Source organism: Mirounga angustirostris, unplaced genomic scaffold, assembly GCF_029215605.1.
Source record: "Mirounga angustirostris isolate CCGP_5_RB_7025 unplaced genomic scaffold, mMirAng1.0.hap1 SCAF_4, whole genome shotgun sequence".
Classification (NCBI taxonomy): Eukaryota; Metazoa; Chordata; class Mammalia; order Carnivora; family Phocidae; genus Mirounga; species Mirounga angustirostris.
Genome location: NW_026991712.1, coordinates 993,748 through 1,009,003, shown reverse-complemented (window position 1 = coordinate 1,009,003; position 15,256 = coordinate 993,748). Strand labels below are relative to the sequence as shown.

At 66.2% G+C, this 15,256-nt stretch overlaps 1 protein-coding gene and 1 long non-coding RNA gene across 5 annotated transcripts; one reads left to right on the top strand and one right to left on the bottom strand.

Moving 5' to 3' along the window:
• FAM83H (family with sequence similarity 83 member H) lies at positions 1-9,422 on the bottom strand. 4 transcript variants are annotated; one of them, XM_045895755.3, is made up of 5 exons: positions 9,204-9,422; positions 5,663-6,124; positions 4,673-4,837; positions 4,464-4,588; positions 1-4,217 (listed from the first exon to the last, which is right to left on the bottom strand). In XM_045895755.3, exons 2-5 carry the CDS (start codon positions 6,107-6,109, stop codon positions 1,448-1,450), a joined length of 3,507 nt encoding a protein of 1,168 aa, XP_045751711.1. In that variant the 5' UTR covers positions 6,110-6,124; positions 9,204-9,422; the 3' UTR covers positions 1-1,447. The 4 variants fall into 4 exon arrangements, with proteins under 4 accessions (XP_045751711.1, XP_045751712.1, XP_054368392.1 ...); XM_045895756.3 differs by lacking the exon at positions 9,204-9,422 and adding an exon at positions 7,658-9,011; XM_054512417.2 differs by lacking the exon at positions 9,204-9,422 and adding an exon at positions 8,409-9,011.
• On the top strand, positions 8,355-15,256 carry LOC135364052 (uncharacterized). Its single transcript, XR_010410473.1, has 3 exons — positions 8,355-8,477; positions 11,366-11,454; positions 14,830-15,256. It is a non-coding gene; the product is annotated as an uncharacterized LOC135364052 (long non-coding RNA).

Here is a 15,256-nt window from a genome sequence, read left to right as displayed (position 1 = left end):
TGTGTTGGAATATTTTGTTGTGTTTTATTAACACCAAAATGTGCAGAATCACATTTGAGTTGTGTTATTCAGCACAACGTGGAGGATGCAGACAGGAGGCTGCATGGGCTCCCCCTTAGCAACGGGCCGCGCCAAGCACGCGAGAGCAAACAGGTCAGCAAGCACATCAAGGCCAAAAAACACTCCAGCGCATCTGGCTCCTCAGTGACCTTTTCCACCTGAACCAAAGTATCCCCCAGCCTCCCCGCCCTCCCTTCTCCAGCTGTCTGGAGTCAGAAGTGCTGCCTTTGCTCAGTGGCCTTGTTCCTTAAATCCTTTCCCAGTCTGCGTGATTTCGATTTCTTATTCTTAAAAAAAAGGGTTGCAGAAATACTAACTTCACAATGCGAGCACTTACAGTGGGGGACTTCCTAAGCGTTTGGTGTTAAAATGTGTTATTCCAAATCAAAGTCACTCTCCAGAGATGAAAAAGATACAGGAAAGGTAAGTGGGGAAGCTTTGACTTTGCAGGTTGGTGACAAAGAGGGAAGGATCCAGACCAGGTTGCAGTCGGGGTCTGCTGCGCACCCGAAGGACCAGGACCCTTGGAGCAATGGGCTGGGGCTCAGGCATTGCCACACCGAAGCCCTGCCCTCAGCTGTTCGAGGACAAGCGTTCCAGGGCAGGGCCGAGGCCCAGCATGCATGGAGACCTGGCTTTATGGTGCTGCGCCCCCAGTGCTCTCACCCCTAGTAGGGGTCTGGGGTGCTGGCTGCAGCCCTGCAGGAAGAGAGGCTGGGTCGGTCTCCGTTCTCCTGGCAGGACAGTCAGCCAGCTCTGCCTCCCCAGGGTGGGCCACTGAAAAGGCTGCCAGGACGCAGAGAGGGAGGCAGTGAGGAGGAACGCAAGCAGGGCAGGAAGTGAAGACTGAGCCACCAGGGGTGGAGGGAGAGACCCCGGCCGGCCAGGGGAGAGGCTGGGGCTGCCAGGAGGCGGGCAAGAGGCAGCTGTGAGGAAGCCGTAGAGCCAGGAGGCAGTGAGCAGAGGCGAACCCTGAGACATGGAAGCCCTGAGACGTGGAGCCCCCAAAGATGGGGGACTGAGGCACAAAGAGATGGGCCCCCCCCAAGGTGGGGGCGTAAGGCACAAAAAGACGGGGCCCTGAGGTGAATGAAGGTCTAAAGGGGACCTGAAGCCCAGAGAGATGGTGGAGGCAGATGCGCAGGAATGGGAGGCTCAGGGCCCAGGGGCACAGATGGAGCTGGAGGAGGGGCAGTGAGGGGCTCGCGCCCCAGCGGGGAGCGGCCAGGGCAAAAGGCAGGCCAGCTACTGGGTGAGCTCCAGGCGCAGCCAAGCTCTGGCGGTACTCAGCCGCTTCCACGCCGCCTTGAGGGGAGGAGAGCCAGGTGCCCTGCCTGGTGGGTGGCAGCGAGGGGGCGCCTGGTCCGGGGCTGGGGGGCCAGGAGGCTCACTTCCTTTTGAAAGTACCCAGGATCCTGGGCATGAACTTGCCCACTTTGCTGTCCCTGGTGTCGTCCTCTGCTGTGCCCTCCCCTGCCCCCGGGCCTCCGGCCTCTTCCTTTTTGCAGAAGACCTCAAACCGGCTGTAGACGCGCTTCTCCTTGCGCATGCTCTCCATGCGGAGCAGCAGCCGGTCGCGGTCCTCGGCGCTGGCAGGCAGGGTGCGGCTCAGCCTTCCCTGGGTCCCCAAGCTGTCCGAACGGAAGATGGCAGAGCATTTGTCCTTGTCGGACATGTCAGGGGCCAGGCCGCCAGCAGCTGGTGAGCGGCCTAGCTCAGGACTGCTGTGAGCCAGGCCCGGGGCCGGGGCGGGGACCCCGCGGTGCTTCTGGCCGTGGGCGCTGATCTGCTCCAGAATGGCTTTCGTGTCGTCCCGCAGGTTGCTGCTGTACAAGGCGTTGGCCGTGGTGGAGCCCATGCGCGCCCGCGGGCCCCGCTCGTCTCCAATGGCAGCCTCAGTGCTCTCAGCCCTGCCCAGCGACGGCCGCCGGGGGCTCTCGGGCTGCCCGTTCTCCTGCGGCGCTGGGAAGCCGCCCTCTTCCTCCGTGCGCCGCTCAGCCTTGGGGCTCAGCAGCTGGCGGAGGCGCAGGGAGCCCTTGCGCAAGACTTCCATGGGGCCGCCAGCCGTCTCCTCCGCGGCCCCCGTCTTGGGAGACTCCTCGGAGAAGGGAAGGGTGAGGCTGCCCCTGCGCTCCGGCACAGGGGGGACCGGGCTGCCCCTGCGCTCCGGCACAGGAGGGACCGGGCTGCCCCTGCGCTCTGGCACAGCGGGGACCGGGCTGCCCCTGCGCTCTGGCACAGCGGGGACCGGGCTGCCCCTGCGCTCGGGATAGGCCGAGGTGGGGCTCCCTCTCGGCTCAGGGTGAGGTGCCTGGCGCGGCCCAGGCCCCTCCAGCGGGGGGCTGACCCGCCCTTGTGGGGAGGCGGAGCGGCCCTGGGCAGAGAGAAAGCGAGAGGGCAGCCGGTCGGTGCCGCTCCGGCCCAGCGTGTCTAGCAGCTGGGTGGCAGTAAGCGTGGCTGCTCCCGGCTGCCTCTCAGCCTCCTGGTGCAGCCGCTGTGCGAAGGAGTCGCGCAGGTCCAGCAGGCAACTCTCGAGGCTGCGGCGCTCGCTCCCCGCCCCACCCGGCGCCACCGCCTCCTCCCGCCACGCCTGGGACACAACAGCCTTGCTATGGCTGGCGACTGTGACTGGGGCCCCCGCCCCTCCGGCATCACGCGCCGGGCCCTTGTATTTCTCCAGGAGCTCGGCCACCTTGGTGGAAGTGGCGGAGCGCATGGCCTCGCCGCCGGGGCCCAGCATCTCGCTGACCGCCTGCTCCTTGTGCAGCAGCTGCGTCTTCTCGGTAGTGGCCGCCAGGGCCCCACCGGCGCCCTCGGCCTGCGAAGCGCTGAAGATCAGGGAGGAGCGCAGGCGCGAGCTGCGCTGGATCAGCGGGTTCAAGCGCGAGCGGAAGGAGTCCTGCCTGGCCAGACCTGCCTCCTCCAGGCCCTCGCGCTCTGGGCTGTCGCCACCACCGCCGCCGGAGCAGGGCACCAGGCCCTTGGCCGGGTAGGGCGCACGGGAGGCTAAGGGGAGCAGGTCCCCGGGGGCCATTCGGCCGCCGGACACCAGAACGTCGTCTTCATAGGCCTCAGCCTCCAAGGGTGCCGGCAGGCCCTCCTCGCCCGCGTCCTCGCCATGGCAACCGCTCAGGTAGGACGCCAAGCGCCAGTGCCGCAGCCCCGCCCGCCCCTCGGGCCCGCCCCTGCGCTCCTGCTCTGCGTCGGGCGCGGCGTCTGGGCCCTGCCTTGCCACTGCCTGGCACGGGAAGCGCTGGCCCAGGTTGGGGCGTGGGGCTCCGCTGGGTTCCAGGCCGCGGGGCCCGGGCCCCGAGGCGGGGTCTGAGCCGTGGCGCACCTCGCGCGACGCGCTGGACGGCACGTAGTCCAGCCGCTGGTGTCCGTCGGGGCCGAGCTCGGGGAAGCGCGGCCCGGGCCCCAGCGCGAAGTCGTCGTGCTCGGCGAAGCCGGGGCGGCCAGCGCGCAGCTTCTCAAACAGGCCCTGCGGCCGCGCCGGCGCCAGCTGCGGGTCCCACTGGTAATGCTGCTGGTAGAGCTGGTCACGGTGGAAGTGACTGGTCTGGAAGCGGAAGTCGTCGCCGTGGCTGAGGAACGTCTGCCGTGACACCTGCCGCGCAGCCGCGAAGTTCTCCACCGCGCCGGTGCCGTCGGCGGCCGCGTAGCTGTGCCGCTTTAGGGTGTCCATCTCCAGATGCCGGGCCTGAAAGAAGCCGCGCGGGCCCGCGAGCTCTCCCCCTAGTCCTGCCTCCGCGTCCAGCCGCCGCGATAGCGGCCGCAGTCCCGCGTGCGGCTCCAGGGCTCCCGCGGGCATCCGCGCTGGCTCCTCCCGGCGGAAAGCAGACAAGAAGTGGCGGTCGGGGTCGAGGAAGGAGGGGAAACCCAGGCCCTCTTCCCGAGGCGGTGGGAACAGGAGGTGCGCCCGTTTGGGGAAGGAGAAAGGGGTCGGCGCGCCGGTCACCTGGCCGCCCATAAGGGGCCCGGCTCCCGCGTATGGAGCCAGGGCGTAAGCATCCATGCGGGCCAGTGCCCCGGCTGAGGGCACCAGAGGCTCGGACTGCGCGAACAGGATGCGGAACTCCTCATCGAAGCTGGAGACCAGCTCGCCCTGGAACACGTGCGCCAGGCTTCGGTGGATCTTCTCGAAGGACCACATGAAGCTGCGGGTGGGGCGGGGTCAAGATCAGAGTCAAGGAGAGGGGCGGAGCCAGCGCCGGAGGAGGGGACCGCGCAAGGCCACCTGTGGTTCTGAAGTGTCAAGTCTGCAAGGACCGGGGGTGGGGTGGGGGGGGGTGCTGTGTCAGGGGCTACTGTACTAGGGCTTGGGCAGGCGAGGTCCTTAGGTGGGGAGGTGTCGGGCGGGGGCCCTTAGGTGGGGAGGTGTCAGGATTGCGGGCTGGGCGCACCTGTAGCTCCCACTCATAACCACGGCACAGTCCACTAGCAGGAACTTCTCCTTCACGTGGCCCTTGAAGGACTTCCCAGTGCGGCAGTAGTAGGTGGGGCCTGCCACAGTGCGCACGCGCAGGAACTGGCGGGGGCGGGGGGGGGGGAGAGGCATTAGGTCTCCGCAGGGGAGTCTTCCACCTCCCTACACACCCCCTGGGTCACTCACATCCACGTGGTGCAGGTTGACGCGGCACTTGTCGGCCATGTCTAGGAAGTGCTGCGCATTCATCTCATCCAAGAGGATGTAGACCGGGACACGGCGAGCCGCTGCCTCCAGCACTTCACCAAGCAGGTCCACGTCGGTGAACATGTCCATCACCACGGCCACCACCTGCGGGGGGCAGGTTAGGGACAGGGGACAGACCCCTGTGCTGTCCCCACTATTCTCTAGCCATTCCTGCCTGGCCCGGGCAAGGCCTCAGGATCACCCATGAACACTGCAAATCGCCCTCTAGCCCATCCCATGGGAGAGCGGGGCCCTGCCAGGGAAGGGGAGTCAGGAGGAAAAGGCCTACCAGAGGGGGTGTGGGGCTGCTGGTGGGTGCGTGGCCCATGATGGAGCCCTAGGCAGGCACAGGGCCTACCTCCTGTTGGGGAAGGGACAAGGCAAATGAGGCCCCTGAAAGGCACCTCACACTGCCCTGCCCTCGATGGCCAAGCCCAGGCCCTAGCTCTGCCCCTGGGAGGAGACTGCTGTAGAGGGTGCACAGGGCAGCTGGGGGTCTCTAGCTTCTGGATCTGCCGCCTCAGCTTCCATGTCTGGCTCTCTTTGCTGTTTGCCACCTGTTTGGTGGGGTCAAGCCTGGGTCAAAGGTTCGACTAGAGAATTCTCTGAACCGTAAATCCAGACCAGGAAGGGGCCTAGCATCCCAGGGCCCTTGAGTTTCTGGGCACTGGCCATGACCAAGGGCAAGCAAAACTGCAGCAGGCCCCCTGCAGCCTGCAATAACCAAACACTTCGTGACCCCCAAAGCTGGCTGCCAGGGGGCCTGTGCCGCAGCTTGAAGGCTGGAGAGGCGTGGCCAGTCGGCTCCGGCCTCACCCTTGCCCCTAAGCCGGAAACGCTGGTATTTTTCTTCACCTGCATACTCCACTCAGGCTCCGAGGTCTGGCTCGGGCCCTGCCCCCACTGCCCACCCAGCCCATGACGGCACACCTGCTGGGCAGAGCGGATCATCCTTCGAGCCTCATCCTTGATGCTGGGGCTGTCAGGCGGCGGTGGCTGTACCAGGGTCGTGACTTCAGTGCCCTGGAAGCCGAAGGTCAGGGGCCAGCCCAGGTCAAGCTCAGGCACCGCCTGGTCGGAGTTCATGGGCCAGTAGGTGCCTGAGGAGCCATCCATGTCCACATTGGGAGGGCTGCCTTCGGGGGGCTCGCGAGCAACATGCTGTGGGGGCCGCAGGTGGCGGCTCACGTGCTCCAGCTCCTCAGGGCACAGGAAGGCAGGTGCCCCCTCAGACGCCAGGAAGCGGCTGTAGGCCTCTGGCCCTCCCTCAGCCAGGGCATCCACTGCCAGGCGGTAGTACTCTTTGTAGTGAGGTGGCAGGTACCCAGGTGCCAGCGGGTTGTCCCCCTGCGAGGAGCTCTGGGAGCGACGGGCCATGTCGGGGCCAGGGGCCTGGGGAGGGGCAGGGAGACACATTCCTGGGGCAGCGGCACTGGGCCCGCTCCCCGCCACCCACCATGTGCAGACACGCGCTGTAGCAAGGGCTGTCTGTGACCCTGAGCGGGTCCCAGGATGCCCCTGGCTGGCGGGGTGCCGGGAGGGTGCCCCGGCCCTGTCTCATGTTGCTCCGTGCTGGTGGGGCCCTTCCTCTTCCCGGGACCTCAGGAGCGCCTGCACCCTGGTTTCCAGGCAGGGGCTCTGGCTGCACGAAGCCCCCACTCAGGGTTCCTTTATGGCTCCTGTGACCCAGGTACTTCTTTGTGGGCCCCTTCCTCCATAAAAAGAAAACCAGTATTTTATGATTGTTGGCATAAAGAAAATATAATCCAGGCTGGATTCTTTATTATATTGGCTTTTTTCTTCTGATTTGGGCATTAATGCATTTTCGTGGGCCCTGAACGAAATCGTGTACTGAACAAGTCAGGTGGCCCCCCACCTGTGTGTCTCTGTCCGCAGTACAGGGGGGCGAGGGGGGGCCCAGGGCCACTCGCTGGGCCTCTCTGGCTCATTACCTGCACTGTAAAATGCAGCTGCCTGGGCTGACCTGCTCCCGTGCCTGGCCCAATGTGAGCTCAGCCCACAAAACTTGTCACTTTTGTCCCAGGCCTCAGCACCTGTCCTATGGGGTCACACACTCTGAGCCCCAACCTATTCGCAGACTGCACAGCCATCCAAACTCTGACCCCTGCCCTTTGTCCCTGTCCACCAGGACCACTCCCTTCCCTTTGACCCATCCACCTTTCTAGCCACTGTCCCACCTTAGATAAAAACCCCTGAGCCACACCCCCTGGCAGATCCGGGCAGCAGCCTCCTGGCTCTCCACAAGCTTAGAGTCCTGCATAGCTAAGCCCAGCCCTGCATGCCAGTGGCGGTCTTCTGTCTCTGGCCATGCCCTGCTCCCCGCTGTGCTCTGGATGAAGCCTGAGCCCTGGGCTGTGGCCATCAGGCTCATCCTGGGCTCCAGATGTGCCTCTCCCCTTGTCCCAACTTCATGCTGACACCTAAGCCCCGCCTGGTCCACTCCAGTCCACCTGCCTCCCAAGGGCCTGGAGGGAGCCTAGGCTGGGAGAAGCTGCCTTTAGCTCTGGAAGGCCACATGGGGGCCTCTTTTGGATCCCCAGGGGGCATCAATCCAATCCCTGAACTGCCTAGATACCTGTCCTCCTCCTACCCTGGAAGGAGAGCCCCAGGCACGCCCACCCCACCCCAGCCGCTGCTTGGGGCTGGGACAGAGCTGGATTCGGATCCCACCTAGCCCTCAGGTTCCTGGATGCTGGTCTTGCCAGACTGCACAGTGTGCCCTAGTCCACAGGGGCAGCTGGTTGCTGCTGACTGGCCAGGGTCACTGGGTGGTCGGAGGCAGCTGGGCACTGGAGAATGTCAGGGTCAAGACTGTTGTGTATGACGACCCGAGGGACCTCTCCTGTCTGCTCTCCTGGGGGGTGACAGGCAGACTGGACGTGCCGTGGGGGTGGGAGATGATACCTGGGAGAGGGTCTGCAGGAAAGCTGTTCTGCCGTTCCTTCCTGAGGGCACCACCCTCCGTGGTTACACACGATACCCATACTGTTCTGAGGCAGACTCCACTGGGGCACAAGGTGCAGGTCTGTCTGTAGCGGGGTCTCCCACAGTATCCAACAGAGGGTGGGGGGGGGCGGGGAAGACCCTGGAATGTGGCTGTATGGGGCCAGTGTCAGACCAGGCAGGGCTTGGGGGCACATGCTGCTCACTATATTTGAGAAGGAGCACTTCCCAAGCTGGGGACCCCTGAAGTCCCCTGCACTTCACTGAGAAGGGGAATCAACAGAAACGGTCCAGGCTGGCAGCAGCTGGGGGGGGGGGGGGCGGGTGCCACGGTGCCCAGGGCCCCCGCAGCAGACAGGACTCATCAGCAACGGGGTGCCTATCCTGAGTGCCCACACCAGGGGGCCCTGCATGGCCTCACACAGTAATACCGTGACCCCACTGACTTCCCTCCTTTCACCTTGCACACCCCTGAACTGTGAACTGGGCAGAGGCCACTCTCCAGCCCCCGACAGGGCCCCAACAGTGTGGCTCCTCACACATCTGCCCACTGAACGCCTGTCCTGAGGGAGGGAGAGGCACTTATCCCACCCAGGCCGATGACTCAGCAGGAATCTGCTCCTTTGCTGCTGACCTCTGACCCCTGACACAAGGCGGACACATCCTCAGGGCCCTCAGGGCTCTAGTGGGCCCCTAACGAGGGACTTCCCACCTGGGTAGGAGGTGGGTTTTCCAAGCGACTGGAAGGAGCACAAGGCGACGAGCCGTGCGCTGAGTACAGGTGGGAGCACGGGTTCCCCGCAGAAGCCTTTGCCAGCCTCGGGCCACGGGGACGAGGTTGGGGGGTGGGATTCGGCCAGCTGGGACGCACAGACTGAAGCTGGTGAGTTGTAGTCTTCGGGGGGTGCCCCGCAGGGCCAGAAGGGCTTAGTGCGCCCAAGGAACTCGCGGCTGCCTGGGCCCGGTGTCCCATCCACCCGCCCCAGGTCGGTGACTTGGGCGCGAGGGTACCGGGGCCTTCCGCTCTCCCGGCACTTCACGCAGGACACCAGACTGCGCCTCGGCCTCCCCTGCCACCCCCGGTCCAGGGAGCCCAGGGCGGGGCCCCTCAGGGAGGGGTCCAGGCCAGGCCCAGCACCCTCCCCAGGCTCCAGCTAGGCCGCGAGGGCGGGAGCGAGTAAGGACGGCCCGGGCAGGCTCGCCCCGGGGCCCGGGGCCCCTTCCCACTCCGCTCTTGCCGGGCCGGCGTCGTGCGAGGGCGCTCGCGGCCACGCCGGTACACGCGGCCCAGGAGACCTCCCCCCCCCGGCCCGGCCCGGCGCGGCCCCGCGCTCCCACCGCCCGGCGCCCCGCCGCGCGGCCCGGGCCCAGGTGCGGGTGGGAGCGCCGCCCAGGTGAGGCCGCGCGGAGGGGCGCCGCGCGCGCCGCCCCCGCCCCCCCGGGGGCCCGGCCGCGGCCTCCCGTCCGGCGCGCCCCGCCCCGCTCGAGCCGGGGGAGGGGGCCCTACCTGGCCAGGTGCGCGGGGTCTCGGGACAAGGGCAGCAGGAGCCGACCGCCGCCCAGCGGCCTCGCGGTCCGGTCGGTCCGGCAGCCACTCCCTGTCGCGGCCCGCCCGCCGCGCGGCCTGATTCACGCGCCCGCCCCCGCCCCGCCCGCCGCTCCCGCCGCCGGCCTGCCCGGGCAGCACCTGGGGGCGGGGCGGCCCCACCCGCGGCGCGCCCGCATTCCGCCGCCCGCCGCCGCCCGCGCCCCCGCGGCCCCCGGCCCCCGCCGCGCCCCCCGGCCCCGGCTGCCCCGGCGCCGCCGCCGCCGCCGAGGCCCCGCCTCCCGGGGCCCGCCGCCCCCGGCGCCCATCCGTTCGCCGAAGCTCTAGGCCCCTATGCCTGACCCCTGACCCTCGCCCCGGAAGTCGCGGTGACTCGGAAGTTCCGGCTCAGTCGCTAAGAAACCGGCCAGCCCGACGTAGGGGGCGGGGCTTCTCGCCCGGCCTGCGAGTTGGGGGAGGCAGGTGAGGCAGGTGAGGCCGCAGGGGCGGCGCCGAGCTAGTAGCGGGCCCTGGCTTGAGGACCCCGCGAGCACCGGGGATCCCCCGCCACCGGGGCACCCCCTAACCCGACGCCCTCACAGGGGGCCCCCCACTCTCCGCGCGCAATGCTCACAAGCACCTGGGACCCCACTGGCACACAGAGACACTGCGCTCATAGACCCCCCCCCACACCTACGCACAGGGGACCTTCCCACACACCAGTCCCCTCCCAGGCCAATTCCCCCCCCCCCCCCCCCCCCCGGTAGACTGAACCCTACATGCACTCCCACGAGGACTCTACAGGCACATCAGGACCCGCACACACAAGGGATGCCACATGCACTTACCTCCTTACACACCAACGCCTCCACTTATAGAGGACCCTGCACACACCCGTGCTGACCCCCGTGCACATAGGACCCCACAGGCACCACAGGGATCCCTGCATACTTAAGGGACCCTATGTGCACACCAACTCCACACGCCTATCATCCAGGCGCACACCGACGTCCACGCACATAGGAGACCCCGCATGCACATGGGAAGCCCACATTCACTGATCCCCCGGCACACGATTCCACAAGCACCAGGATCCTCCCCCACAGAACCATGCCCATGTACGGGACCGCATACGAACACTGAGAGTCCTTCACTCAGCAGGTACCCTGCTAGCATTGCTCCACGTGGACAGGGGACCCCGTAAGCACACACTCACCCCCCTCAAGAAGTCCTCAGTCCCCCCAAACACTTCAGATCCTTGCTCAGAAACCCAGTTCCCCATTGGATCCCATTTAGGGCCTGCCCTGCGGTCAACCATGTGTCCAAGCCAAGTCCCCTGCCAAAGCTTCTCCCTCTCCAATCCATGCCGGAATAATCCTCTTCCTGCCACTTTCTGGTCACCTTCCTCCTCGTCCCTCTTGACGCATGATCCCATCTTCTGGGTTTCCAGGGTTGCTCTCAGTTTCATTAATTCCCTCCCCAAGCACTGTGAGACAGCCCACCAGCAGAAGGTGGTGGGCATGCAGACACAGGGTGTCTCACACCAGTGCCCAGGCAAGACTGCCGTGCCATACCTGCGCAGGGGGGGCAGCAAGGGGACCCAACCCAACCTGGGCCAAGGGAGGCCTCCCAGGGGAAAGAAACTCTGGGGTCAGCTGCCTGGGCTAGGGAGAAAGGCATTGCTTCCAGCCCCTGACAACAACATGAGAGGGTTGGGGGCACAGAAGTGTTGGTGTTTTGGGTGGGTTGCGGGCAGTGGGGAAGCATGTCGACTTCAGCAGAGCAGGTGGCGCTATGCATTAGAGTGAAGCTTGTTCAGCGGCAGCCCAGCGGTTCAGAGCAGGGACACAGGTACGAGACACCCAGCCCTGGAGGTTACGGTCAGGGCCTGGGACCAAAGGATGGATGAACCAGGGAGTGGAAGAGGCAGGTGAGCAAGGGCAAGGGGGATGAGCTGTGGCCAGAGGTCCTTGCAAGCATTCTGCCAGAAGCTGCTGGGCACGCTCGGGCCGAAAAGCAGGGCAGGCAGGTGGGCCTGGAAGCCGGCAGGAAGCTGGGGTGGGGGGTGGGGGGGGACATGAGGCTGTCTGTCCACACAGGCCACTCTAAGCACACACTCCTGGACTTTTCCCACCTCCCCCCAGGAAAATGAGCAGCAAGAAGGGGGTGCCCAAAGCTGCATCAGGGAAGTGGCAGCCATTCCTCCCTGGAGCCCAGCCGAGAGCTGTTGCTGGTAAGTGAGTCTGACCTCCAGAGCACCTCCACTCCACCACTGACTTGTGAGCCCCTCGCTGCAGCTGCCAGAGATGCTCTGAGAAGACCCTTCCCTCTGAGCGTGGCTTTCAAGGGATCTCTGAGTTGGGCATGGTATGGTAGACCGAGGATTCAGGGCTCAGAAGTCCATTCCAGACCCTGACCCTGAGACTTGTACCCCTGGGAGGGATCAGGGAGCAGTATTGGGAGCCGCACAGCGTTAGAACACGGAGATGGAATGCAGGCCCACGTGGACTGGAGACAGGTTCTGAGACAGCTCACTTAGAATGCATGTTGGGGATTCTCAGGCTAAGTGTGTGGTCCACTCTGACCCTCCGTTCCACCTGGGCCATCCCCTTGCTTTTCCCTGCCTACAGCTGCTCTCTCAGGCCACCTTCTCCATAGCCACTCCTAGAGTGAATGGTGACAGCTTGCCCTTGGTTCCGTCCTGTTGTGGGTCAGGAAGGGCCCCTTCTCTCCTTCCTACCCCCACCCATTGTCCTTCCCTTCTCAGTCCCATTTCTTCTCTGTCGTGGCACCCATGAGTTCTCTGTGAAGCTGTCAGCACCTTCCAGCCTGCAGTTCTGGGTCCCTCCAGCATCCAGGCCTGCACTGGGGTCCGTGTTGGCTAATGGAGCACCCACCCTGTTCCCCAGCTGCAGCCCCTCTGCTCGGAGGGGGGCTGACCCAAGTCCCTGGACCACAGAGAGCTCGCAAATCACGCGCCCTGCTGGGGTGACGGTGACTACTCTCCCATGCCAAGCCGGGGTTAGACCCTAGCTTCCAAAAATAGCCCCAGCGGCGTCTGAGGAAGCAGCCTTTCTGGAATGAGGATGATGGGCTCAGGGCCGCATGCTTCTTCTGTGATCTCAAGCCCTGGGAACACAGACTGCAATAAACAGTGGAGGCAGGGCAGGCAGCCAGGAAGCCTGCCAGGAAGCCCTGTTGGAGGTGGGGGGAGGGTGGGCATGTTCCTCACTTCTGCTACCTGCTGACTGCCCACCTAGGGCCTTGCTGCAGCCCTCCCCCTGCGCACCCCGAACACGGCCCTGGACAGCTCCAGCAGTTCCCTGCCCTGGCCCACCTGGCCAGGATGCCTGGGTCCCCTGTAGGAACACCTCTGCCTCAGTTTCCCTGAACAAGTGTCCTTTCTGGGCACCCTCTACCTGCCAAACACTGGGCCAGCCTGGGAGGGCGTGCTCTCACATGGTCTTTGTAGCACCCTGTGTGGTGGGCACACCTCACCTCGCGAGTGTGAAAAGGGCCCACCGTTATCCCACAGCCATCCCGGCCTCTGGCACCCCGGTCCTCTGCAGGAATCTGTAGGTTGTTTGCATGGCTACCACACCCCCACAGACTGTCCGGAACCTCCCCCACCCCCTTACCTGGCCTTGGGTCTGCAGCACCTCAAGGCCCTCGCTCCGGAGTTGCTCCAGCGCCATGGCCAGCTCCAGCCCCTCCACGCGCACCCAGGCCTGCTCCTCCTGTAGCTGCTGCAGCCACAGCTGCTCCTCCTGCCATAGCTGCTCCCTCCACAGCTGCTCCTCCTGCCACAGCTGCATGTGCAGCTGGACCTGCCGCCGCCAGTCCTCCAGCAGCCGCTGCTCCTGGGCCAGGCACAGCTGGACCTTGTGGAGCCTCAGCAGCTCGGGACCCAGGCCCGGTGTGAGGGCCCCTGCCCCACAGCCTTCCATGTCCGCAGGGGGGACTAACACCAGCTCGGACCCCAGAGCAGTGGCCTGCACTGGCCGCTCGGCTGCTTGTGGCCGCTCTGGGTTGGCCACCCTGGGGTGTCCCTGGGCAGCTGGCTTGTTGCTGGTCACGTGCTCCGCAGGGGCCACCCCCACCTTGTCCTGAGGGCCCCCTGCGGCGGGGGGCGGGGGCTTGGCCTCAGGGCCCTGCTGCCCAGAGGCCTGCTGTGCCTTGCCCGCCCTCCTGCCTCGGGGTTTTCGAGCCCGACTTCGTTTCCCCGACATGGCCCGGATCCGGCGCCTTTCACCAGGAGTCTGCTCCCTGGGGGCCCTGGCTCATCGCCGGCCAGCCGTGATCAGGCGGGCGCAGCGGGCATCCCCGGGAGGCCACAGTGGGCCCTCTGCTCCTGCCCTGGCCCTTGGCTGGTGCCTGTGGGCCTCACGGGCCCCACTCGTTGGGCTGGGCCACGCTGGGGAGTTTATAGGGACTCGGCGGCGTGGTGGCTCACCCAGGCTCGAGGGCTGACTAACGTGCTGACACAGGGCGCAGGACTTTACAGACCACAGGCCTCGTTGGCCAGACTGGGAGGGAGACTGAGAAACTGGAGGAGGTGGCTCTCGGCAACCAGATCCCGGCTGGGTGTAGCAACGAGTCTGGTCCTGCCCTGGGCGGGCCCCAGCACCGCCTTCCCCGCCCCTGGTCCAGGGCAACCCACCAGCCCACGGGCCCAGGAGCTGCATCCCAGTCACACTGACCATCCAGAGGAGACCCTCCCTGGCCACAGACAAGCCCAACCCAACTAGCCTGGGAGCCCCCAGGCCGGCAGGCTCAGAGGAGTCCCCCGGGGGCCCAAGCTTGCCTGGGGTGCTCTGTGGAGGTGACACACTATTCGCCCAGCCTGGTGGCCTCCTGCTGGGGGCTGGGGGAAGAGCCGGGGCCTAAGTCCCGATGGCATTTTGTGGACTGAGATGGGGCAGCAAGGCACAGTCCAGCCTGCCCTAGGGTGGGGCAGGGGCTCTTGATGCCTCCTGGTTGGGGGTCCAGCTGCCCTGCCCCAGAAACAAAGGCCTTTGTATCCCCCAGGGGGACCTTGGTGGGGGTGGGGGTGTACAGGGCCAGCCTGAGTGCTGGCGTCCCCTGGGCTTCCTGTTGGGAGGAGGCCCCAGACAGCCTCCTTCCCAGCGTTTCCCCAGCCTGGGGCCGCTGACTCACACCCACGCCCAGGGCCCCATCCCAGCCAGCTCTGCCACACTGGCTTGACTGGTTTGCCTAGCACAGCCCTGCTGGGAGCACCCTCCTCCTCCTCCCACTCAGCCCTTGTCCCTGAAGCTTCAGGGGGAGGTAGACAGCAGGCCACCACCTGGGGGGCACAGGAGGACACGCAGGACAAGGGCAGCAGGGATGCCGGGCTGCGTTAGGGCTGGGGCAGGGACTTCGCCCCACGTGGCTTCGTTAGAGCGAGGGCTTGAGGACCCGGGGCCAGGGGCGCCCCACCCCCCGCGGCACCCCAGGGGGCGCCGCCGGACTGCTGGGGAGGACATGCCCGGGTGCGCGCTCCTCAACCGCCAAGCAGCACCTGTCCACGCAGCGCATAAACGCCTCCGGAGGGTGATGGGAAGGGGTGGGCCCACGCCTCCACTGCACTGACCTCCCCCTCCCCCAGGGAAGCCGAGAGAGACCCGCCAGTCGCCGAGGAAGACCGGCCAGCCGGCCGAGCGCCCAGAGGCCCCCGCAGGTGAGAGCCTGCGCGCCCCGCGTCCGCTCTGCTCTCGGGGCCGGAGGGGATGGGCAGGACTGCGGGCGGGCTGGCGGGAAGGGGCTGCCCCGGGCCGGGACACGCGTGGTGTGCGTGCGTGTGCGTGTGCGCGCGCGGGTGCGCGCGGAGCCGCGAGGCCCTCCCCGGGGCAGGTGGAGCTGAACCCCGGCCTTCTCTCCGACCGCAGCAGCTCCGTGCTTTCCCGGCGAGGGCTGGGCGGGGTTGGCCCGGTGCCGCCTCCCAGGGGCGCGGCCTGTCCGGGAGTCCCTCTCCCTCACGCCTTTAACGCGCGGTGGTCGTCCGCTGGGGACTGGACAGGGGCCACCACCTTCGT

Coding starts and splice junctions, on each gene's coding strand:
- FAM83H (XM_054512417.2), bottom strand. CDS start 8,669: ATGGGACACCGGGCCCAGGCAGCCGCGAGTTCCTTGGGCGCACTAAGC. Junction 6,125..8,408: donor AAAACCCACCTCCTACCCAG/GTGGGAAGTCCC, acceptor GCCCCTCCCCAG/GCCCCTGGCCCCGACATGGC. Junction 4,589..4,672: donor TCAACCTGCACCACGTGGAT/GTGAGTGACCCA, acceptor CGCCCCCGCCAG/TTCCTGCGCGTGCGCACTGT.